Genomic DNA, 23,619 nt, shown 5'->3' with positions numbered 1-23,619 from the left:
CTACAAGACGACAGGTGGGGACCGCCCCGCAAAAGCATGGCTGCCGCGCTCCCAGGGCCCTCCCCGCAGGCGGTTGGCGAGTCGCGCGGCGAGCCGGCCGTTGGTGCGCATGCTCTCCGGAGCCCCGCACCAACATGGCCACCGCCTCCGGCTGAGCGCGGCCGCCGCGAGTCGGCCGTTGCTGGGCATGCTCCCTGAGTGCCCCGCATCAATATGGCGGGCGTCCTCGCCGGGGTGACATTAATTCTCGGTTTTCGGCTCTAGCCGGCCGGTGCTCATTTCTCTTCGGAAAGCTCTGAGCGCGTGGTGGGGCCGGGGAAAGGCAGGGTGGGTGCGGGGGTGAAAGGTGAGAGGGGACTGCAGGGATCCAGGCCGGCTCCTGGCGGCGGGAAGATGGCCGAGGGCGAGCGGCGGTCGCCGCCAGGTAGGGCGGAGGGGCCGCGGTGGAGTGGGGGGTCGGGGGCGGTGCCAGGCATGGGGGCGGGGACGGGGTGTGGTGTGTGGGGTGCTCAGCGAGGGGAGGAGGGTCGGGAGGTGGAGGAACTCGAGGGGCAAACGCTCTTGGGCCCTGAGGAGGAGCAAGAGTTGAGGGGCCCCGAGGGAGAAGTGCTGGGGGATCTGGAGGGAGGGCAGGATCCCGGGACTGCAAAAGGGCGATGCGTGGGGCATAACGCCAGGACTTGGGGAGCCTGAGTTGCCTGAGGGTCGGGTGGGCAGCCCCGTGGCCCGAAGGGGAGGCCTTTTCCACACCTGTGCTGCTCCTGCTAAAGTCAGCTCTCGACCTGGCGGGGAAGCAGCCAGGGATGGGGGCTGCTGTCTTCATTAGACCCTGCACTGGGGCTGGGGGCTGGTGCTCCGTGGGGCCTGCCTCGACCCCTCGGCCCTGACCACCCCTCATCACCTGCTCTCTTTTCCCCTTGGAGATCGGGCTCTGGAGTTTCAGTGGCTAAGAAGTTACCGAGGGAAACTGCTCTTGGTCCTCTAAACCACTGATTTAAAAACGCTGGTTGTACAAACAGACGGCTTTCTTTCTGGCATCACCATCTGTAACTTTTATTTACACTGTTCATCTCAAATAACTGGGATGGAGGTGCGAGGGAAAGGAACTTCTTAGACCTGTAACGTGGGGAAATGGAAGGGTGTTTGCTGACCCCTCCCCCTCCCCTCCCTTGAGCTAAGAAGGACTTGTAAAATTCTGTCAGAGGTGCAAATAGGTGGGCTAAACAGCTATTTCAAAACAGCTATGGTTTCAAAATGGTTTTGAAACCATTCACGGTTCCTTCTACCTTGTCTCCCCTTTTATGACCTCTGGGAAGGTGTCAGGAGGGAGAAACTTTGAAGATCAAAAGAGGCATCCCCTCTATTCCCCACCCCGCCTCAAAAAAAAAAAAAAAAAAAAAAAAAAACCCGAAAACAAAAACCCAAAGAGCTGGGTATGGTCTGTTAAGGCATTTGAAACCAGACATTTATTTTGTTTGGTACAAAACTTCTGTGCATGTGCCCTTAGGAGTTCCGGTAATGACATCAGGATATATAAGGCAACCAGAATTATCAGTGAGATGAATGCGTCTGTGAAGATGGGCGGTGGGAGGTGTGGGGGGAGAACCTGTGCACTGAGACCGAGGAAGGCTCAGGGAGGTTATCTATGGCTGAGAAGATTCAGGTTCCCAGGAGGTGTTCCTTCTTTGAAGTTTGAAACAAGGGATGTTTAGGAACAGTGGAAAGAACTGCTTAACTCAGACAGTGTAGTGATGAAAACCTTGGATTCTGGAGTTACATAGACCTGGCTCTACCTGGCACGCTGCCGCCTCTGTGAGCCTGTTTTCTTATCTCTCAAAATGGGGCTACTGTAGTTTCCTCACCGAGCTGGTAGTGCGTGTTCCGTAGATGGTGTGGGCAAATCATGGGGCGTGGGGGTAATCAGTAAATCTGGATTACTGTTATCCTTTTCAAAGATGGTACAGGTTAAACAGGTAGACAGGTTCCCAAATCGTAGGTGATAACATATTATACTCTGTGGGATTTTTTAGGAACACCTAAAACTCTGGATGTTTCCATCTTATACTGAGGGGTTGTAGGGGATCCAACTGTCCCGTGGCACCTTTGTCAGAGGCGGAATAATCTGAGGCTAGAGAGGCTGTGGGTCTGACCTCATTGATCACAGTCTCGAGTTTGAAGGCTTGTCTTTTTGATTTGGGATTGCATGTTCTGGCGAATTGTGTGTGTGTGTGTGTTTCATCAGTGATTGGTCGCAAAACTTCCAAGTAGCCTTTCCACTGGGAACAGGGCCCAGCCCTGTGAAATAACGTCGGGAGGGCTAGTCCCTTGCAGGGAACAGTTCTCGCAAATTTAGAAAAGGGCTCTGTTCCCAAAGATCATGTGCAAATGGATAATTTGGAACGTAGAACACATTTTCCCATAAAAACAATGCGGTTAGGTCGCCAGCCTGACCTACAAAGCTTTTAATTTAGCATCTTACTTGAAGTAGCAATTTATTAATAGTGTGGTCGTCAATTTAAGGTTCTGGGAACAGGACTTGCAGAACAGGTGGGAGGAGGAAGAGAGTTTCCGGTCTGTTCTTTTGGGCCCTGGGTTGAATTTGAATTAGGCAGAGGTTTGCCTTGGTCTTATCCCAGATTCTCTGTCTCCTTAGGTCTCCAGGTCTCCTGGCACTTTTCCTTTCCTCAGGGCCTCTCGAGGCAGGCTCTAGTCCCCCAAAGGTCACATGTTCTAGAACCTACTTAGGTCTTTGTTCCCTTTTCTCCATGCAGCTGATGTGAGCTAGGTTTTAGGAGGACAGCAATGGAACAGATTTATACTACATTGTGAGTGACTGATAGTCCTTTACACTTCTTGGAGAGTTTTCATTTTTATTTATTTACTTTTTAAAATACATTTATTTTTTAAAAATTTCATTTATTTTTGGCTACGTTGGGTCTTCGTTGCTGCGCACGGGTTTTCTCTAGTTGCGGCGAGCGGGGGCTATTCTTTGTTGCGGTGCATGGGCTTCTCATTGTGGTGGCTTCTCTTTGTTGTGGAGCACGGACTCTAGGCACGTGGTCTCAGTAGTTGTGGCTCACGGGCGCTAGAGCGCAGGCTCAGTAGTTGTGGCACGCGGGCTTAGTTGCTCTGTGGCATGTGGGATCTTCCCGGACCAGGGCTTGAACCCATGTCCCCCGCACTGGCAGGCAGATCCTTAACCCCAGCGCCACCAGGGAAGCCCTATTTATTTTTTTAAAAATTATTTTTATTTTTTGAGAGTTTTCATTTTTAAAGGAAGGGGCTTACTAATCTGACAAATCTCCAAGAGTAGCTTCAGGCCCACAACTCCCAACCCGTAACCTTTGGGACTAGGTGTATTTTGGAATTCAGAGTTTTTCAGATTTCAGAAAGCAGTGTCCCATAATCAAACAAAAAGATTTATGCAGCAAAACATAAATTTCAGCTAAATGGGATACACAAACTACCCTGTGTTTTCTTTTCCCTCAGCTTCTGAAAATACAGAAACTCTATTTAAAATAGTTTATTTCTGATTACAAAAGCACCACAATGCCAGTTTTTAATAGTAATATGTAGCTTAGAAAGTGGAAGTCCTTTATACATCTTACCTCCTAGAGATGACAGCTATTAACTTTGGTGTTTAATCCTTTAGATTTTTCCAATGCATAAGCTAATAGGTATATGTGTTATTTATATTAGTATGTAAATTTTTTTTTTACAAAAATAAGATTATATTGTATATAATATACTGCAGTTTTGTTTCTTCATTTATTAATATTTAGGCTGTTTTTCTCATGTCAGTAATTTAGATTTTGTTCTTTTCAAAAGCTAGGAAGAGTTCCATCATACGGGCATATCATTATTAATCCATTACCTTATTGATGGATATTGGGTTGTTTCTAATTTTTTTCAATGCAGTAAGCACTTTTATATACGTCTTTGTCTATTTCTGTGGGCACATCTGTAGGGTTGATTCCTACCGTTGGCTCAATGGGTGCAGTATGCAGTTTTTACTTCAAACGACAGTGCTGAGTTGCCCCCTCAGCAGATTCTACCATCTAAGACTCCCACCAACAGTGCAGGAGAGTTCCTGTTTCCCCTTCCCCAATCAGTGCCAGATGTTTTTAATCTGCCAACCTGATTTAGAAAAGCAGTCTCATCTAATTTACATTTCTTTGCTTATTCGGGATGTTGGTAATTTTTTTCAAATGTTTATTGGCCATTTTTTTTTCCTTCTTCTTCTTTGAGTTGCCTGTTTATGTCTAAAAGGTCAACTTGACTTTATTTTTCTAACCTTTCTGCCTGCTTGGGGAACAGGAGGAGAGGGCATGGGAGATCCACTGGACATATCAGTTGTTGAGGGGGTTGCCAGGATTGCCCAGCTCCTTGCAGAGTGAGGAAAGGCAGGAAGCCAGTGGGTTTGGCTTAACAAGCCAATACTTTATCCTGGGAGTACGTGTCTGGTTTATGCTAGGGCTTGCGCCTTGGAGTCTTGGTTTAAAAGTGTGTGTGTGTGTGTGTGTGTGTGTGTGTGTGTGTGTGTGTGTTGGGAGGGAAGGATTCTATTTATCTGATTGCTTTTTCATTTTCTTTGTCAAGATTCTTCGGAGGATATCCCTCCAGCCACTGAGAACTTCATCATTCCAAAAAAAGAGATCCACACTGTTCCAGACATGAGCAAATGGAAGCGTTCTCAGGTACCAATGGTGTCTGCACTGTAGGGTCAGAACTGGATGAGAAACTTGGGCTTTTTCAAAGACAATGGTTTTCTAGGCCTGAGTGGGGCTCTGAGCTCCTGACCCTTTTTGCTTTTGGAGCTAGAGCTGTTTAGAAGCTATGGAAAGAGGTGACAGGGGAGCTGGCTCTCTCTTCCCCCTCAGGGGCAGTACTCAGGGCGCTTTAGTGGGAAGGTCTCTGGGGGCTGGGGTGAGGATAACCATGGAGAGTTCTGCTCCAGATTCTTGTAAGCCATCGCCCCTTGGGTGTTACTGTATTGGCTGTGAACATCCTACATGATGGAGTGGGTCACTCTGATGCTTGGTTGCAAGTAATAGCAAGTCTGGGAGCCAGTGTATCACAGGGAGAGGAGGTTACCACATGGAAACCTAGGCCAGGGAGGTGGCTGAGTCTAAAACACCGGGGAACTGGGATCCCAGTTTTCTGCACTTCTCAGTCTTCATGGTAGGCAGAAGATAACAGCTTGTACCTTCCCGGCTTCAGGTACGGGCAGTGGAAAGACTGGGACTAAGAAAAAGAAAGCCAATTTCAAGTTCTCAGGGAAGGGCTTGCGTCCAGCTCCATCCAGTTGCCTGCACCTGGTCTGGGCAGCTGGAGTGGGGAGTGTCACTTGGGGAGTGTCACTTGTATAGAAGGGTGGCCCAGGGTCCTGGCAAGCTTGGCAGTTTCTCTGTGAGGAGTCTGCTGTGCTTACATTGAGCCCAAGCCCTACCGCAGCCATATCTTGGCCTTGCTGGGGCCGGGGTCATGCTAGCCTGCCTGGCTCCTCTTTCACAAGCCTGCCCTTTAAATATCTGGAGCTGGTTATCGTGTCTTTCCGGAGTTGCTTTCTCCGCCAAGTCTTCCCCGGGGTAAACGCCTTCGTTCTTTAGCTGCTCAAAGGATGTGGTTCGAGTCCTTTCATCACCTTGGTCGTTCTGCCTCAGGGTTTCTCAAGCTCAGCACCGTCGACACTTGGGGCAGATGATCCTTTGTTGTAGGGGCTGTCCTGTGCACTGTAGGATGTTTAGTAACAGCCCTGGCCACCACCCACTCAATGCCAGTAGCAGCCCTCCTCCCAGTTATCACAACCAAGAATGTCTCCAGACGTGCTGGAAGTCTCCTGGGAGCCTTCTCGCCCCTGTTGAGAACCACCACATTTATCTTCCCTGAACCTGCAGGAGTGTCTGAATCCAAACGTGGCTTTAATTCCTTGCTTTCCCCTAGATGTGTTCCAAAGAACATGGGGTGTTTATGATGCACCAGGTACTTCAGCTGATGTAATTCTCACAAAAACCCTGGGACTCTGAGGTCATCTCCATTTTGAAATTGAGAAAACTGAGGCCAGGAGGTGAAGACATTTAGACATTGAGCAAGGCACAGTTAGTGGTCGAGATGAGAGTCCAAAGAGTTATGTCCAGGTTGCCTGGCTCTGGAGCCCCATGGGTTGAGCTGCTGTGCTCTGGGCTATAGGTGGGCAGTCTAATCTGGCCCTCCGCCTGTTTTTTTTTTTTTTTTTCCTTTTTCTTTTGGCTGCACTGGGTCTTAGTTGCGCCATGCGTGAGGGATCTAGTTCCCCGACCAGGGATCGATCCCGTGTCCCCTGCATTGGAAGGCAGATTCTTAACCACTGGACCACCAGGGAAGTCTCCCCCCGCCACGCCCCCCAACATCCTTAAGTGTTGGATAAAGAGGAAGCAAGAAAGTGAGAGGCAAAAGGGATGAAGAAGAAACAAGACCACACAGAAGTTGCTTGCTGCCAGGAACTGCCTCTACAGGGGCCTGCACCTCAGTGCTTTCTTAGCCCTGTGCTGGCTGTAACCTGCAGCCCCATAGGGAAGAGGTTGCCCAGTTGGAAGCTGGGGATGGGTGTGCTGGGAGACCTGGCCATGGGCAGAAAACAGCTTCATCTCCTGGGAGCAGGGCATCTTCAATGCAGGTACGCAGCCTGGCCTGCCTGGTTGGGGAAGCATCTGGAAAGTTACCAGGGGATGGACCCTTGGTGGTGTAGTATAATGGTGGAGTACTCGCCGCTCTACTTTGGAGTTTGGCTGGCTGGGTCCTAGCTCCACGTCTAATGACATCTTGGTCTTAGGAGTCACTTCCCCTGAAGCCTTGGTTTCCTCATCTGTAAAATGGGGACAATGATAGTGTCTGCCTTGTGAGGTTGTTGTATAAATAAGCTGCTGGCAGCAATGGCGAGTGCACAGTAGACTCTGGTTGGAGGTCCAGGTGTCATTCTGGTCACTGGCCTGCCAGTGGTTTTGGACGGAGGATCAGGGTTGGGTGTTCGGCATTATCTTTCTGCTGCTCCTGCTGCTGGGTTGGGAGCCGGGGGGCAGCTTGGAGCTCTGTGGTGACTGGGCGGAGCTGGGGGCTGGCAAGGGTGTAGAGGGTGGGGCTCTGACACCCTTCTCCACGTCCCGCCCCCCCTCTGTTTGGCAGGCATACGCTGACTACATCGGATTCATCCTCACCCTCAACGAAGGTGTGAAGGGGAGGAAGCTGAGCTCCGAGTACAGAGTCTCTGAGGTAGGCAAGGGCAGGAGCCTGCTGGGCAGGGCCTTTCCAAACATAGCTCCCGAGAGCCCACAGTGGGGCCAGTGCAGAAACTAAGATCACCCAGACACACGTGCAGCTGACATTTTAGTGTCTACATTTCTAATTAAAAAAAAAAAATCTGTGAATAGATGTGTATTTATAAAATTGAGATCAAGGTATATAAGCTGTTTTAGAGCCTGCATTTTTGTTGTGTTTCGTTTTGTTGTGTTTTTTGTTTGGGGCCGCACCGTGTGGCTTGTGGGATCTTAGTTCCCTGACCAGGGATTGAACCCGGGCCCCAGTATTGGCAGCATGGAGTCCTAACCACTGGACCGCCAGGGAATTCCCTAGCCTGCATTTTTTTTTTTTTTTTTTTTTTTAGATGTTGGGGTAGGAGTTTATTGATTAATTTATTTATTTTTGCTGTGTTGGGTCTTCGTTTCTGTGCGAGGGCTTTCTTTAGTTGTGGCAGGCGGGGGCCACTCTTCATCGCAGTGCGCGGGCCTCTCACTATCGCGGCCTCTCTTGCGGAGCACAGGCTCCAGACGCGCAGGCTCAGTAGTTGTGGCTCACGGGCCTAGTTGCTCCGCGGCATGTGGGATCCTCCCAGCCCAGGGCTCGAACCCGTGTCCCCTGCATTAGCAGGCAGACTCTCAACCACTGCGCCACCAGGGAAGCCCCCTAGCCTGCATTTTTGTCAACTGGTGTCTGTATGTAACTTTTTAAGTTAAAAATGATCACAAAAGAGGTAAATATGCTCACTGAAGAGATTACTGTTAGAGGGGTCTTCCCTGGCGGTCCAGCGGTTGGGACTTCACCTGCTAGTGCAGGGGGTGCGGGTTCGATCCCTGGTCGGGGAGCTAAGATCCCACATGCCTCGCGGCCAAAAAACCACCAAAACATAAAACGAAACAATATTGTGACAAATTCAATAAAGACTTCAAAAAAAAATAAAAGGTCCACATCAAAAAAATCTTTAAAAAAAAAGAGATTACTGCTAGAAACGTGTATAACACGAACAGAAAAGCTGGCCCCGCCCTGTATTCCTCCCCATAACCGACTCCCAAGGGCAGCCTCCTGCTCACAGCGTGGGGACTGTCGCCCAGACCTGCCCCGGGGGCTCCTCTGCCCCCTGAGCCATGCCCTCGCTGGTTTAAACAGTCCCCCGCTTAGACTTTGAGGTTATTTCCCTAAACACTGCTGCTCTGAACACCCTCGCACATAGACCTGTGGGCGTTCTTTCCTAAGGATTCATTCCGAGAGGTGGAAATGCTGAGTTGCAGGGCGTACACTGCTTGGTGCTCTTTGGCTGTGTTTCGAAGACCAGCTTGTTTGTAGAGGGAGGGTGAGAGCTGTGGGGAGGCTGATAGGCACGGGAAGGTGTGGTCTCGCAAGCTCTTGGCTTTTGCTGGATGCCATCCCAGCCCCGGTGCCAGGCCTCCAGCGGCCTCCTGTGTTCCTGTCCCAGGAGCCCAGAGCCCCCTTGAGCTTTATCTTATCTCAGACCCCAGGCCCGAGCAGCCTCTCGGTGCCTTGTCCACCCAGCTCTCTAGCCGTAGCTTCGGTCTGTCGGGTAAGGCCTGGCCCTGCCCTGGCCCAGTTCCTCCACCTTTCACAAGGCTGGCATAGCCCTCATGCTCCTGGACCCTAACTGGCTGCTGGGTGGCCGAGGTCCTGTTCTGTCACTGCGGGGAGCCAGGCCTGTGATGGGGATTGACAGCCTTCTCTTGGGAGCTGGCCCACCAGTGACTTCTTGGGTTCCTCTTGGGCCTGCTCAGTGCTCTGGGGCTTTGGCTGTGGGCGCAGACAGCGGGGGGTGGGGGGAGAGAGGGCCTCTCCTTGAGCCTGTGATAAGGAACGCTCAGTGGGCTGGGGAATGTGGGGGAAGCCTAATTAAAGGGCAGTGTTGTAATTACCCGAGCAGATCCTGAGCTGCCAAAGCCCTCTCAGGTCCCTTCGTTACCCCTGAGGCTTTGATGGGAGATGTCCATACCACCCAGGTGTTGTCTCAGCTCAGGAGCCATTCTTTTGGCAGGATTGCAGCCTGGTTAAGTGCTTGGGTTCTGGAGTCTGGCTCATCAGGTTTTGATAACCTCTCACTTCTGAGCTGAGTGGCCTTGTCGCCTCTGATGCTCCATCTCCTCATCTATAGGGTGGGAAGAACCACGGACCTACTCATGGCCCCTGGGGAGATCCCGCATGTAGGTTTCTTTTTTTTTTAGCACAGAGCCTGGCACATACTAGATGGCATTGTCATTATTGGCTATTGTTATCATTAGCTGGTTTTCAGTTTTAATTTCCAGTATCCCTGATGTTGTCGCACTTGGGGCTCCTCCTGAGCTGGGTTCATTCTCACTCAGGGGACGGGGGTGGCCCGTGTGGTCTCCAGAGGTCTCCTGGCTTCTGCCCGCGGCTGGCAGTGGCCGCAGAAGGCACTGCACACAGCACGCGGCCTCCCTTCCTGCCTGGCTAGCTGTTGTGTCTCCCCTGCCGCTTCTCCTGCCTCTCAAGGCAGGGGGAGGCGGCTGCGGCTGGCCGGCTGGCCGGCTGGCGGGGGGAGGGGGTGGAGTGGCCTGGGGGTGGCTTCCAGACCACCCGCAGCAAGGGGAACCGGCGAGGGCGATGTGTGAGATTGTCTAGACCCATGTTGAGAATGCGCTCCTTCCTTCTGAAATTATGCCTGTCCTCTTCTTTGGGGGTTAAAATGTTTTATTTATTTATTTATTTATTTATTTATTTTTTTTTGCGGTATGCGGGCCTCTCACTGTTGTGGCCTCCCCCGTTGCGGAGCACAGGCTCCGGACGCGCAGGCTCCGGACGCGCAGGCTCCGGACGCGCAGGCTCAGCGGCCATGGCTCACGGGCCCAGCCGCTCCGCGGCATATGGGATCCTCCCAGACCGGGGCACGAACCCGTATCCCCTGCATCGGCAGGCGGACTCTCAACCACTTGCGCCACCAGGGAGGCCCTAAAATGTTTTATTTTTGTAAAATAAAGGTGATAGTAGATAGGAGGCTTATGTTTTGTTGTTGTTCCGTTTGAGTTTTTTAAATGAGGGCAGAATTTAAAATTGGCAGGTAAGATTTTGGAGAAAATGTTACTGGTCCATGAAATCTGAAAAGGAAGCTTTGGTCCACGGAGGAGGAGGGTGGCTCAAATTATTCTTCATGCTTCCTGGGGGCTTCAGCCCACAGCTCCCCGCCCTCCAGCCCTCTCCCCCCAACAAGCCAAACAACAGAGGCAGCCCCTGCCTTCAAAAACCCTCTCCAGAAAGAGGAGCTAGGAGCCTTTTAATTATTCACTGGCCCCCGCTGGCTTCAGGCACCTTCTTTATATCCCGTTCAGTGCCTCACTGAAGGCAGTTCTCTGGGGAATCTGTTCTGGTGCTTCTGGGGCCAGGATTACCGCCCCGCCCCTTGTGTCCCCGCGGCTGCGTGGGGTCAGGTTTGCTCTGTCCTTATCAGCGCTTCCTGGCGACCTGGTTCTTCACAAAGCCAGGCTCTGGCAGTGCATTTGGTCACATTTCAGCCACGCAGCTCTTTGTCACCCTGGCCCTTGGCCACTGCCAGGTATAAAGGGAACTTTCTCCTCTTACAGATAACTTTCCTCTTCTCCCAGGCCCCCAGCGTAGGGGAAGGGGAGGTGAGGGAGGGCAGCCTCAGGGCCACTGGCACGTTGCTATTTGTGTGGACTGCATGGGCTGCAGTGTGGTTTGTGCCTCCCGGTGTGGGGGGGGGCACTGGCTACCACATACCCCGTTAGCTCAAGGCCGCCTTTTCCCTCCCCACACATACGCACTCAGCTCTCGGGACCACTTCTCTGCAGTCTCAGCAGTGGCAGACCTGACCGTGCCTCGCCCTCTGTGCCTTTGCCCCTTTTCCCGTGGGCACCGCTTGCTAGTTCCTACCCCCGCCAGGAGCGCCTGGAGGTGTCTCCTTATACCACTTGTACCCGGCAGACACAGGCGAGATCTGCTCCTGGCCAAGGCCCCTCCTCCCGGCCCACCTGTCCCCCGTTTCATGTGCTCCCCGAGCCTTTTGATACCTTTGTCCTGGCCCATTTCTGCGAGCCACATCTGGAAGGGGCACTTTTGGAGCTGCCCTCGCAGACTTTGTCTTAGATAATAGACAGCGTCACCTGATGTCCTCGGTGAGTAACATGTGGTGGCCTGTCACACCAACTCCACTCCTTAGTCCCTGCCCTCTGTAGGAAAGAGAGAGGTGAGGGATGAGAGATGGGTCCCAGACACTGCTGGCCTTACAGAGCGCTACCCACGTTCGCACCTCTGACCCAGCATTTCTACGAAGGGCATTGTTCATGGAGTGGACAATTGGAAGTAACCCAGACATTTAACAGTGAGGGATTCGGTAAGTAAATCACAGTACGTTGGTACGGTGAAATATTATTCACTTGTTAGAGGCTTTTGCAAAATTATGTTTCCATGTTGCTGTGGAACGAGGGTCATGAGGAAACGGATCAGGCTACAAAGCAGCGTGTGCCCTGTGACCCCTGTTTTAGAGTCTGTGCGTGGATGTATGCCATTACCCTGTGCCAGGCACTGTGCTAGCATGCTTCATGGATCGTCACTTAGTCCTTGTGACAGCCCTTGGAGTTATTTACCATCATGCGCATTTTTGAGATGAGGAAACAGGCTCAGAGAGTCAAAGTCACTTGGTCAAGGTCTTGCAGCAACCAAATGGTGTTTTAGCTGTGATTTGAAGGCAGGTCCAGCTGCCTTCAAAATTCTCACCATGGTAAGCAATGGAAAACACTATTAAAAAGATGCAATAGAAGAGTACGTTAAAATGTTCATACAGGTTCCCCTGTTATCTGAAAGTAGAGCGTTGCTATGAAACCTTTTGTAAACCGAAGTGGTGTAAAGTGAAAATCCTCTTTAGATTTCTTTTGGTTAGCAAAAACAGCTACTAACGTAGGTCTTCTGTAAAAGTAAAGTGGGGAAAAGCGAACTTTGGAAAAGCGGGGGATACCTATGGTGTTGATTTCTGGGTGGCAGGATTGTCCGTCATTTTTGTTTTCTTCCTTTTTACATACCTGTTTTCAGTGATGAGCAGGTATTGTGTACTAAACGGAAGACCCCAATACAGTGTAGTAAAGCAGGTCAGGGCTGCAGCTGTGCTTGTGCAGCAGCTCCCCCTGGATGAGCTGGCTAGAGAAACCGGGTACAGAAGCCACGCTGGTCCTTCAGCCTAGTGCTGGGCCCTCTCTGGAAGGCTCACTGTGTTCACCTGTCCCCTCCTTCGTATTCAGGGTGGTTGGGAAGAAAGGGGGACAGCAGGGAGATGCCAGTAGTGCCAGGCCTTGCAGTCACTGTCCAGCAGCAGTTGGGCCTTCCCCCTGTGGCTCTAGCTTGGGGACACTAGTCATCGTGGCTTGGCCCCCTCTATTTGCCTCCACAGGCCATTGAGAAACTGGTCGCCCTTCTCAACACGCTGGACAGGTGGATTGATGAGACTCCTCCGGTGGACCAGCCCTCTCGATTTGGGAACAAGGCCTACAGGACCTGGTATGCCAAACTTGATGAGGTGAGGCTGCCACAGGACAGGCCTGGGGCCTGGGCTGGGGGGAAAGCTGTCAGATACCAGCATCACTGGGGAGTTTGTTAAAATGGCAGGTCCATTTCCCACAGTACAGATGCGTTTACCCTCTTCCGCAGCCATCCTCCAGAATCACCACTGTGGATGCGCAGTCCTCTGCACAGGGCTGTTTATCAGGTGATCGTAGCAACGGATTGAAACGTCCCACGTGTCCATCTGCAGTTGATTATCCGTTAAATAAACTGGAAAGTCAGCCTAGGGAGTACCATGCAGCTCTGAGAAAGAATAGGGAGGCCGACTAGGGAACTCAGGGGAAGGGACCACAACTTCCAGTGGTCCCTCGGTATCTGTGGGGGATTGGTTCCGGGACCCCCTGCGGATGCTCAAGTCCCTTGTATAAAATGATGAGGTTCGGTCAGCCCTCTGTATCCACGGGTTCTCCATCTGTGGATACAAAGGGCCGACTGTACTGTTAGGTTAGAGGGGAGCTGCGGTGTTACGCACACGGCAAGCTGCCTTTTGGTAAGAAAGAGGGGAAACAGAAAAGGTATGTTTGTATTGCTCAGTTTGCCCTGGAAGGATATGTAAGAGGCAAATAAGGCTGTGGTTTCTTTTTTTGAGGGTTGGGGGGAGGGGGGTGGATGGGAAAGGGTGAAGTAAGACTTCTCCGTGCATCCCTTTTATTTATAATGTATTTATTTTTGAGTCATGCAAAGGTAATACCTGTTAGAAGCAAACAAAAAATAAAAATGCAGGGTAGCCACCCCTGGGAGTCCAGATTCTCACCAGGTCTCCAGGAGATTCTCATGCCAGGTGATTTTGGGGTTTTTTTGTTTCTTTGTTTTTTGGCCATGCCACGTGGCATGTGGGATTTTAGTCCCCCCAACAGGGATTGAACCCTGCGCCCCCTGCATTGGAAGCGCAGAGTCTTAACCACTGGACCACCAGGGAAGTCCCTCCTGCCAGGTGTTTATAGACTGAACTTAGAGAAACTTGCATCCTAGTTTCTTTGGCCTAGTGTTTTCACATGGAACAGAGGGGAGTCTCAAGGACCCAGCAAAACACTGTCCCTGTGTAAGAGTGGCCTGGGGCTGCTTCTGGTCTCTAAGATGTCACATGGGCATATATTTTTATTAAGTTATAACTTAAAGAAAGCTGACAAATCATAGCTATCAACCATGTACAGCTTGATAGATCTTTTTTTAATAAATTTATTTTTATTTATTTATTTTTGGCTGCACTGGGTCTTCGTTGCTGTGTGCGGGCTCTCCCTAGTTGTGGCGAGCGGGGGTTGCTCAGCAGTTGTGGCGCAGGGGCCCTGCCGCTCTGCAGCATGTGGGATCCTCCCGGGCCAGGGCCCGAACCCGCGTCCCCCGCATTGGCAGGCAGACCCTCAACCACTGGGCCACCAGGGAAGTCCCCTTGATAGATCTTAACATGTTTTTACCCTTGCATCCATCCGTATCAAGCCATGGAACATTCCAGCCCTTCAGCAGGGCCTTTGTGCCCCTTTCTAGTTGATATCCCCCAGACTCTTCTGACTGCTATCCTATAGATCGATCTTGCCTGTGTTTGAACTTCATATAAATGTCTGGCTTCTTTTGCTCAACATTGTGTGACTCCCCTGTGCTGTGCGGAGCAGTGGATCTTCTTCACTGCTCCGCAGCTTTCCAGGGTGAGGCCATAGCACAAGTTGTCCATTCTGCCGTTGACGGACGGTTCAGTTGTGGGTTGTTTCCACGTTTTGGCTGCTGTAAATAATGCTGCCGTGAACGTCCTCGCATACGTCTTTGGTGGACGTCGGGCACAAACTGCCTTGCTGGGAGTATGAAGAAAGAGGACATCTCTGGAGATGTCAGTGAGTTACTAGATGGGAAAGTCGAATGGCTTCTTCTTAGATCCCTCCTGTCTTGCCCCCAGAACCGTGTCCCCTGGAGGGAGGGTCAGCAGATGAAGAGCCACCCCAGGGTGGTCTCTGTTGTGTGAAAATAAATGCTCTCCCTCCTCTTCCTTCTGTGGGCAGTCAGAGCAGGGGGCCAGGACTGCTTGCCGTGGCAGCCTGGCTCCAGCCAAGATGCTACCTCTGGGCACCCGGCCACCGAGATGCTGCCTAATCTGCTGCGACCACTTTGTGTCTCTTGTGTTATCAGGAAGCAGAAAACTTGGTGGCCACAGTGGTCCCCACCCATCTGGCAGCTGCTGTGCCCGAGGTGGCTGTTTACCTAAAGGAGTCAGTAGGGAACTCCACGCGCATCGACTACGGCACAGGTACCCGTTACCGTGGCGGCGCCTGCTTGGCTTTGCAGTGACCCTTTCTCGGGTTGCCTCCTCTTTGCTCTGGGTTGTGTTGGTGGGGTGAGGGAGCCAGCCGGGGTGCAGCGTGGCAGGTGCAGGGACGCCTGCTGCTCTGGCGTGGTCCACCAGGGGGAGCTGGTGCCACATGCATGGTGGCTCAGGCAAATGCAAGAGCTCCTGCTCTCTCGGGCCCTTCCCTTGCCCCTGGAGGAGCCCAGGCCACAGGGGCGGGCCTGGAGAAGGGCCTCCTTGGACCTGGGTCGTGGGAGAGTGTTGTCATCTGCTCCCCTGATGCTGAGGAACAGGCTTATTATCAAGTGAGACTTTTAGGGGCGGCGCTTTGAGACCAACCAACCAGAAAGACCTGGAGGCGAGAGTGGCCAGGTCAGCAGCGGCTGGGTTTTTCCTCCCCTCCCAGATGCTCTTAGTTGTGCAAGGGTGACGGCTGCCCCTGAGTGAGGTGGCTTGGGCTCTGGCTGCTCACGACCGAAAGCTGTGCAGGTGAAAGTCACAGCGCATAAGCTTTCCAGGCCCTTGGAGGGACCCGTATTCTGCAGAAATAGGACCGGAAGTCACTGAAATGTTCTCTCCTCCCCTCCCCCCAGATACGTTTATTATGACACCATGAACTGTGGGATTCGGCCCAGAGTCCAGCCGGTGGTTTCTGTAGCGCTGACCATTTCTATTTGACATGACTGGCAAGGAAGGGGGGAGCCTTTTGACCCTGCCGTGTGGCCATGCTTTGAATGTGGCCATGCTTAGAAGCCTTCAGTGGCTTCTATTGCTCTTAGGATAAAGTCTGAACTTTTTTTGTGTGTGTGGTACGCGGGCCTCTCACTGTTGCGGCCTCTCCCATTGCGGAGCACAGGCTCCAGACGCGCAGGCTCAGCGGCCATGGCTCATGGGCCCAGCCGCTCCGCGGCACGTGGGATCTTCGTGGACCGGGGCACGAACCCGTGTCCCCTGCATCGGCAGGCGGACTCTCAAAGACACTGTGCCACCAGGGAAGCCCAAAGTCTGAACTTTTTTACTGTGGCTGTAAATGCCTGTCTGATCTCCAGACTCATTGCATTACACTTTCTCCCTTGCTCTCTGCTTTAGCCAGACTGGCCTTCCTAGGGTCCTTCAAACATATCACAGTTGGTTTTTTTTTTTTTTTTTTTTTTTGCCTCAGGGCCTTTCCATATGCTGTTTCTCCTGGCTAGAGTGCTCTCCTTGCTTCCCTCACACCCTGTGCCTTGCCAGCTCTTACTCATCTCTCAAATTAAATATTATTTCTGAAGGGAAACCTTCCTGAACCCTAATGTCAGGATCCCCCTGTGATATCCTCCAATTACCACCCTATCCTTCTCCTTCAGAGGTAGGTTCATAGAAGTGATTGTATATTTAATGTCTGTCATCCTGATAGGTCATAAACTGTCAAACAAGGGCAGGGACTTCTGGCCTCTGGCCTCTAGTGCCTGACATGGACAGTGATTGCCACCTACAGTAGGTGCTGAATAAATAGGGTAGAATTGATGAGTGAGTTAAACCTCCAAGATAAAATGTGAATGCCTATTTAAGAATCACCAGCCTGGGCCTTTTTAGGAGTAGAATTATAGTACTAGCGGTTCTTAAAAGGACCTAGTTCTTTCTGGATAGGGAAGAGGCCCCATTACCTCCATGTTGACCCCCCTCCTTAGAGGGGAAGTTAACGGTGATTTGGACTCTGGTGAGACCAAAAACAGTCCCACGCCTTCTGGAAGACTGTCAACCTCGGCTGTTTTTTCTCCCCCAGGACATGAAGCTGCCTTTGCTGCTTTCCTCTGCTGTCTCTGCAAGATAGGGGTGCTTCGAGTGGACGACCAAATAGCCATCGTCTTCAAGGTATTCAATCGGTGAGTGAGGCAGGCGGGAGGGGCGGCGGCTGGGGGAGGAGGAGCCGGCGTCTCTTTCCTCCTTGTTACCATCAGACTGGGGACAGGGTGCTAGAGGGGGCTCCCGAGGGGCTGTTGGTTCTCTTGTCCTGTCCTAATCAAGCTGTGACTGTGAACAGGGTGTCCAAGACTCCTCCTTCCGACAGGTTCAAGTTCAGGTAAAACTAAGCGAAGGGAATGTTGCATAATGACCTCTAATGCTTCTGTGGCATTTATCACGTAGAGGTAACTTATAAGCGCTTTACATACAACTCTTTTTGTTCTCACAAAGACGCTCATTTCCGTTTTATAGATGAGGAAACTGAGGCATAGAGAAATCAGGTCCCTTCACTGAGGTCACAGCCAGCTGAACCCAGGCAGTCAGGCTCTGACCTGCTCCCCTCACCACCCAGACCACCTCCCGGCACATGGGTGTGTCTCCGTCACCAGAGGGCGCTGACACATCTGTTCTGGGCCCCACTCTGGTGCTGCTGATGCCGCGGCTCCAAGGGCGGTTCCCGAAGGGGTCTAGGGGATGATCTCCTTGGACTCCCATCAGCTTTCCTATGGGCAACCCGAAGCAAGAGAAGCTGCGGCTCCTGCCCAGGCTCTCAAGTTGTCAGGAGGTGATGGCACTAACCCCCTTTCCCGGTTGGTGTTTTGCCCCTTTCCTGGGCCAAAAGGAGGCTGAGTGTGAGGGAAGAAAATGAAGTTGCATAATTTTGAGTGTATCAGCTGATGCATAACATAGGCATGTCAGTTTTAATTGAAAAGGAGATCTGTTACACTCTTAGGTGGTTATTTCTGGCCTCCTTTGCTCCCAGTGGCCGAAGGGCTGAGACTGTCTTTCTGCTTTTTGCCACCTCCCCTCCCTTCCCTGCCCTCCTGTGCAGGTACCTTGAGGTTATGCGGAAGCTCCAGAAGACGTACAGGATGGAGCCGGCCGGCAGCCAGGGCGTGTGGGGCCTGGATGACTTCCAGTTTCTGCCCTTCATCTGGGGCAGTTCGCAGCTGATAGGTACTGAGGTGCCCCGGCCCTCCTCCCTCCCCTCCTTCCCTCCCCCCCTGCCCAGGGCACACAGTGACAGCTTGTAAAGCAGGCATTAGACCGGCTATTGACGGAGGCTGCTTGCTGCCGACCTTCTGCTGCAGCTGGCGTGGCAGGCTGGGGAGGCTGAGGCAGATAATGGAAAGGGACGTGGGCTGGGGCGAGGGCGCCTGGCGCGTAGTGGACTGGTGTGCAATGCGCCCCGGCTCCTGGCGGCAGCTGCGGGGTTTTATGTTGAAAATGAGGGGTTCTTTTGACTCAGTGACCAGCGTCATCCACTGTTATTATCGAGCCGTGCACAGGGGGGCCCATCGAGGAGCTGCTGCTCGCTCCAGGCCCGCTCTGGGGGTTCCCCCCACTTTCCCACGGGCAAGCCAGAGTGGGTGAAGGGTCCACGTCTATTTCCACATAGGATGAACCGCCTACGAAATAATATTAAGAAACGACCCTTTGTTGAGTACTTCCCTGTGCCAGGCGCTGCTCTCTGTGCTTCAGGCAGGTCATCGCAAGGACCCTGGGAAGGGTCTTTGCCGGCAAACCTCTGACCAGCACTTACCTGTGCAGGCACCATGCCGAGTGCTTCACGGTGGTCCTGATGTTCAGGTGGCACTCCACAGCCCCACTGCATGGATGAGGAAACTGAGTTGCATGGCTGGAAAGAAGCAGAACCGGAACTTATTACACTAGAGTACAAACCTGCACGGGGCCATTGATTGCTCCAGCGAGATCAGGCGTTGAGGGTGGTGGGCAGGACTGCAGCCCTGGGGTGGGTGCAGATGGCACTGGGCTGCGGTGCCCCGGTGGTGCGAACGCCTGGTTCTGAACCCTGGGGCTCTTTGCCGTTTCCAGACCACCCGTATCTGGAGCCCAGGCACTTTGTCGACGAGAAGGCCGTGAACGAGAACCACAAGGACTACATGTTCCTGGAGTGTATCCTGTTTATCACCGAGGTGAGGGCAAGGGAGGGAGGGGGAGCCCACGGCGGCCCCCGGGCTGAAAGGGGCCGAGGTGGTGGCTTTGGACACGGGAGCCAGAGCTGCCGTCTGAAGATGGCAGGGCCAAGCCCTGAAGTGGGTTGTTGAAAGGGAAGCCCAGCCAGGCCTCTCTGAAAGGTTGAGCCACCTTCTGACTGTCCAGGCTCGCTTCCTCTAAGTCAGTACTCTGGGGTTTCTACTGGAGCCGACGGATTAAGACCTGGTCATTAGGTGGACTTGGTGACCGACGCAGCAGGTCTGAAGGGTGGGTGGGTATTGTTGGGGGTGGGTGGGTGTGTGTCAGCATCTTGCGGGTGGGGGCCACAGGGTCTGCATAGCTATGTGCGTGTGGACGTGTGCGACGAAGCCATTGCAAGAGTTGGAGAAACTGGAGTGGACGGCGGGACAGATCCCCGCTGAAGGGACACACCTTTGCTGGACCCGGGCCAAGGGAGGTGCTGGAAGCGCACGTGAGCAGGCCTAGACCCCCAGCCCACCCAGCGGGGGTCGTTTAACTGGATGTCGTTGTCCTGCTAAAGTAGGGCCTCCCGCCAGTGCAGCCTTGGACCGCTTCCTCAGGGTCACCTGGGGAGCTTGTGAAAATGCACATTCTTGGGCCCCACCTCAGCTTTCTGAATCAGAATCTTGGGGGACGAGCACTAGGAACCTGAATTTAAACACATATGCCGGGTGATCATGCATAAGAGCTGGGGACCCACTGCGCTCGGGCCTCTCTTTCAGGAGGTGTGGGGACCTTTCATCCTCCCTGCCTGGTACCCGCCCCACAGACTTCCAAAGGGCACCCTGGCTCTGCCACCTGGAGAGGGTCTTGCCCCCATTCTCTTTCCTGACGCCCGCAGGCATTCCTGCTGGCCCGGTGATGTCCCTTGCACACCCGTGGACGCCCCTGCCTGTGCGGGCTTCTCTCTTGGCTGCCCGTTCTGAGCCCTCTGAAGAGGGGGAGACGCCTGGCTAAGCAGCCATAGCTCCAGACTCTCCTGGCCAGCATTCGGCTCAGGCCTGTGCCAAACTCCAGAGGCCAGAGGGGAGTGCCACGTTTTTCCAAGTCAGCAAATGAAGGCCGTCCTGACGGCTGGGCGGCCACCACTTGATTCTCAGAGATCTGCTGCCTTCAGCACTGTAGGCAGACCAAGGTCGGAAGGACTCCGGGGCAGCCTGGCTCACTGCCTTGAGAGCCAGTCACATGCTGCTCTCTCCAGAGTAGAATGGGAGGGTCTGCGGAGCTGGGGAGACCCCAGGAGGAGCTGGGTGAGGAGAAGGGGTGGCCTCGCCCGCTCCTGGGGGTAAGAGGCTAAGCTGTTTCGGCTGGCCAAGCCCCTGGGTCCCTGCCAGTAACTAACAAGGAGGAAGGCCAGGCTGGGCCTCAGGGAGTCTGGGAATTGACTCCAGGTTAAAACTTTGTTTCCTTGTTTGTTTGTTTGGTTACGCTGGTGTGAAAACCCCAAAGCTTTCCTAAAGTTTGGGACCCAGGTCCTCTGCTAGAGGAAATCCTACAGTGGCCACTAGGTGGCACTAAAGACACACTGAACTCGGAGGAGGTTTTGGTAACAGCTGAGGGAGAGGCAAGACCTGGCAGGAGGCCGGCAGGCCCTGGAGTTCCTTGGTGGTTCCACCCGCGCTCTGCAAGGCCTGGCTTTCGCCCTGGCCCTCGGTGCTTGGGCCTGGTGGTGGACGTTGGACGCTAGCAGGGGACGTGCCCCAGAGCCGAGGTGACCGGCAAGAGCCCCTCTCGCCCACTCGGCCAGCCTAGAGCAGGCTGCCGCAGTTCCTGACGGTGGCACGCATTGTGCTAGTTCTCCGGAGTCTGGGCTCACCACCCGGACCAGGGTTTTCGCAGCCCCCCGTTGGTGGTGAGGGAGGCCCGAGGCCTGACGCTGGGACGTGGGGACCTGGCGGCCTGCGTGGAGCTCTGTGTGCTGTGGTTGGGAAGGGGGCTGTGTTGCCTCTGGAGACCCCAGGCCCAGGGATCACTAGAGCTGGTGCAGCTAGGGGACTTAACAAACAAGAAGTTGGAAATGAGACCGCGCTTTTCCTCCCGCCGGGACCAGCCTGGGACCTGCCCCGGTGGCCCTGAGCATCCCGGATGAGGGACCTCACCTTGCAGGGCTCCTGCCGCCTCAGGAAATGCAGCCCTGGCGCCTTTAAGAGCCCAGGGCAGGCAGGAAAAGAATTTCAGTTTCAATCTGGCTTCTAAATTTGGAGTTTTGGGAAGGGAGGGATCAGATTTCAGCTGGAAGGGAAGGAGCTGACAGGAAGGCGCTGTGCAGAGCCTCCCCCCACCCCACCCCCCTCAGTTACTGACAGAGGAACCATTTACAAAAGGCCGATTCTCTTGGGAGTGGAGAGGCAGGAACGCAGCGTCTGTGAGTAATTTCCTGCTCAATATGGCTGCTCTGACTCATACGATTCCCCTGGGGTCACTGCGGGACTGCAGCTTGCTTGCTCGTTCTCGCTCTTTCTCTTCTCCCTTTGTGGCTAGAATGAGCGAATTTTTTTTTGTCTTCTTGACCCCATTCCTTTTTCCCCCTTATCTGCTTTCCTTTCCAGAGTTGCAGAGGCTCCTTCTGAAAGACCTAAGGAGACCTTGGGACCCTGAAGGTTGGGGGTTGGGGGGGGCGGCCCCTCTAAATAGCATCTCTGGCCTTTCCACGGAGGCGGCCCAGGCCACTGGGGCTCCGGAGGTCGGGCCTACCCCGCCCCGGCTCTGCCAGCGGGCCAGAGAGGCCTTTTGGGTCCCCCACCCCGTGCCCCTAGCGGGGGAGGCTGGCCCACAGGCAGAACCCCTGGTTTCCCCACGTCCTTGGGCCAGCCTTGGCCACGGAGCCCTCGCTGAGCAGACCCCTGGAGCTGCGGCTGTGACAGAGCCAGCAGGGTGCCTCCTGGGTGGTTCGCTGACGGGGCCTAGTCCAGAGTGAAACTGGCTCCCCAGCTCCAGTGATCCCTGAGCTTCTCAGGGCCTGGAAGTATGCAAGAGGGGGCTGGAGCCTAGCGCTCCTCCCGTGGGGCAGAGAGCCTGGGGAAGGGGCGGGGCGAGGGGAGGGCGGGGTGGAGCCTGACGGAGTGGGACTTTGGGAACAAAGCGCCCGGAAGGCCAAGCCCTTGCAGGCTGGGGGCTCCTGGCTGACTTCCTGGAGGAGGGAGCCTTACAGAGAGGAGGGGAAAGATTCTGGGTGAAGGGACTGGCCCAGGAGAAGCCCTGTGGGGACCGTGGGCCATGGCCTCACTGCTCGAGGAAGGAGCCTGTCGTCCTTTCTACTGCACCCCGGGGGTTGAGACAGGCTCTGGGGGGACTTGGGCCAGGGGAGGGAGATGGCAAGGGTAAAATGGCAGCTTTTTCGCCTTAGATCTTACAGTTTTGTAAGAGATGCCTTGCTGCAGGAGTGAGAGGCCTGCGAGGGTGGGTCACCAGGCGAGTCCACAGCTGAAGAAGGGTGGGGGGTTTGTGTTCCTGGGACCTTATGCTTATGATGCCCAGTATGGAGACCCATCCCTTCTCTCTGGAACAGATCTCCACCAGCCCCGCCTCCACACACAGCCTCTTCTGGAACCTTCCACCTACTCAAGGTCCAAGTCTGCTTTCTTGCCAGCTCAGCCTCTTTGCTTTTCAAACTCTTTCTTCTGAAACCTGGGGCTGCGGGTGCTGAGCCCCGTTCCCCCAGCATCAGTGTTGCTTATCAGCCCGGGGAAGGGACTGTGTGGCGGGGGATTGTGAACGGCTTGTTAATAAATACAGATGTGCTGGCCTTGTGCTGTTCGCGGGGTGCACTCAGGTGCGCGAGCTTCCTCGTCTCCGCGCGGTGGTCTCTGATATCTCGGGGGCTCCGCTGGGCTCGCCGCAGAGGAGGGACTGGGAACGGAGCGGTCGCTGCCGTTGCCCTCCCTTCCCCACTCCCCTGCCAGGTCAGGCTGGCTTTCTAGACAGACCTCCCTCCCGCATCTGTTGCAGGTACCCTGTGGCTCACGTCTGCCCCCTCTTTTCCTTCTCCGTCCGCCTGCCATGCAGAGGGCAGTCCGATGCCTGGGTTTGGCCTGGGCCGTCCCCCAAACCGACCCCTCCCTCGGCTCTTCCAGCTCTGCCTGTGGCAGGCCAAGAGGGACCCTGTCTCTGGCACTTGTGTGTGTGTGTCCACGTGTGTGTCCACGTATACGTACGGGCCTGCAACTTGGCGCGTGTGTGTACACCCTTGCTGCAGGGGAGCAGGGGGTGGGCTCCCGGGCGGCCCATCTCTCCAGCTCGTGGACTCTTTGTTTTCCAGATGAAGACAGGCCCCTTTGCAGAGCATTCCAACCAGCTGTGGAACATCAGTGCCGTCCCCTCCTGGTCCAAAGTGAACCAGGGTCTCATCCGCATGTATAAGGCCGAGGTGAGTGGGGACTGGCCTGCACTCTCGGTCCTGGGCTGCTGCTCGCTCATCCCCGCCCCGCTGTTTTGCTCTGAATCCAGCTCTGAATTGCCGGCCAGCCCCTCTGACGCTTGAGGCCTCAGAATCTCTTGTCTGTGGGATGGGCAGTCAGAAAAGCACTGGACTGAGGCCCAGCTCTGCCCTGTGACTGAGCCAAGGCCCCGCTGCTCGG

The 23,619-nt window shown here is 54.0% G+C and overlaps 1 protein-coding gene and 1 long non-coding RNA gene across 2 annotated transcripts in view; one reads left to right on the top strand and one right to left on the bottom strand.

The window, feature by feature from the left end:
- Window positions 1–128: 128 nt before the first annotated feature.
- The window catches only part of PTPA (protein phosphatase 2 phosphatase activator), a 28,730-nt gene continuing 5,239 nt past the window's right edge, over window positions 129–23,619 (top strand). The window contains exons 1-9 of the mRNA XM_060100571.1: window positions 129–424; window positions 4,600–4,697; window positions 7,162–7,248; window positions 12,674–12,799; window positions 14,962–15,079; window positions 16,884–16,983; window positions 17,895–18,019; window positions 18,899–18,999; window positions 23,301–23,408. Coding sequence (XP_059956554.1) covers window positions 394–424; window positions 4,600–4,697; window positions 7,162–7,248; window positions 12,674–12,799; window positions 14,962–15,079; window positions 16,884–16,983; window positions 17,895–18,019; window positions 18,899–18,999; window positions 23,301–23,408 — 894 coding nt within the window. The 5' untranslated portion in view covers window positions 129–393. The remainder of the gene's footprint in view (window positions 425–4,599; window positions 4,698–7,161; window positions 7,249–12,673; window positions 12,800–14,961; window positions 15,080–16,883; window positions 16,984–17,894; window positions 18,020–18,898; window positions 19,000–23,300; window positions 23,409–23,619) is intronic.
- On the bottom strand, window positions 18,096–21,177 carry LOC132491726 (uncharacterized). The gene is made up of 3 exons (XR_009532745.1): window positions 21,142–21,177; window positions 18,606–18,701; window positions 18,096–18,471 (listed from the first exon to the last, which is right to left on the bottom strand). It is a non-coding gene; the product is annotated as an uncharacterized LOC132491726 (long non-coding RNA).

The sequence above is a fragment of the Mesoplodon densirostris genome, chromosome 6 (assembly GCF_025265405.1).
Source record: "Mesoplodon densirostris isolate mMesDen1 chromosome 6, mMesDen1 primary haplotype, whole genome shotgun sequence".
In the NCBI taxonomy this organism is placed as follows: Eukaryota; Metazoa; Chordata; class Mammalia; order Artiodactyla; family Ziphiidae; genus Mesoplodon; species Mesoplodon densirostris.
This window is presented reverse-complemented; position numbering and strand designations above follow the sequence as displayed.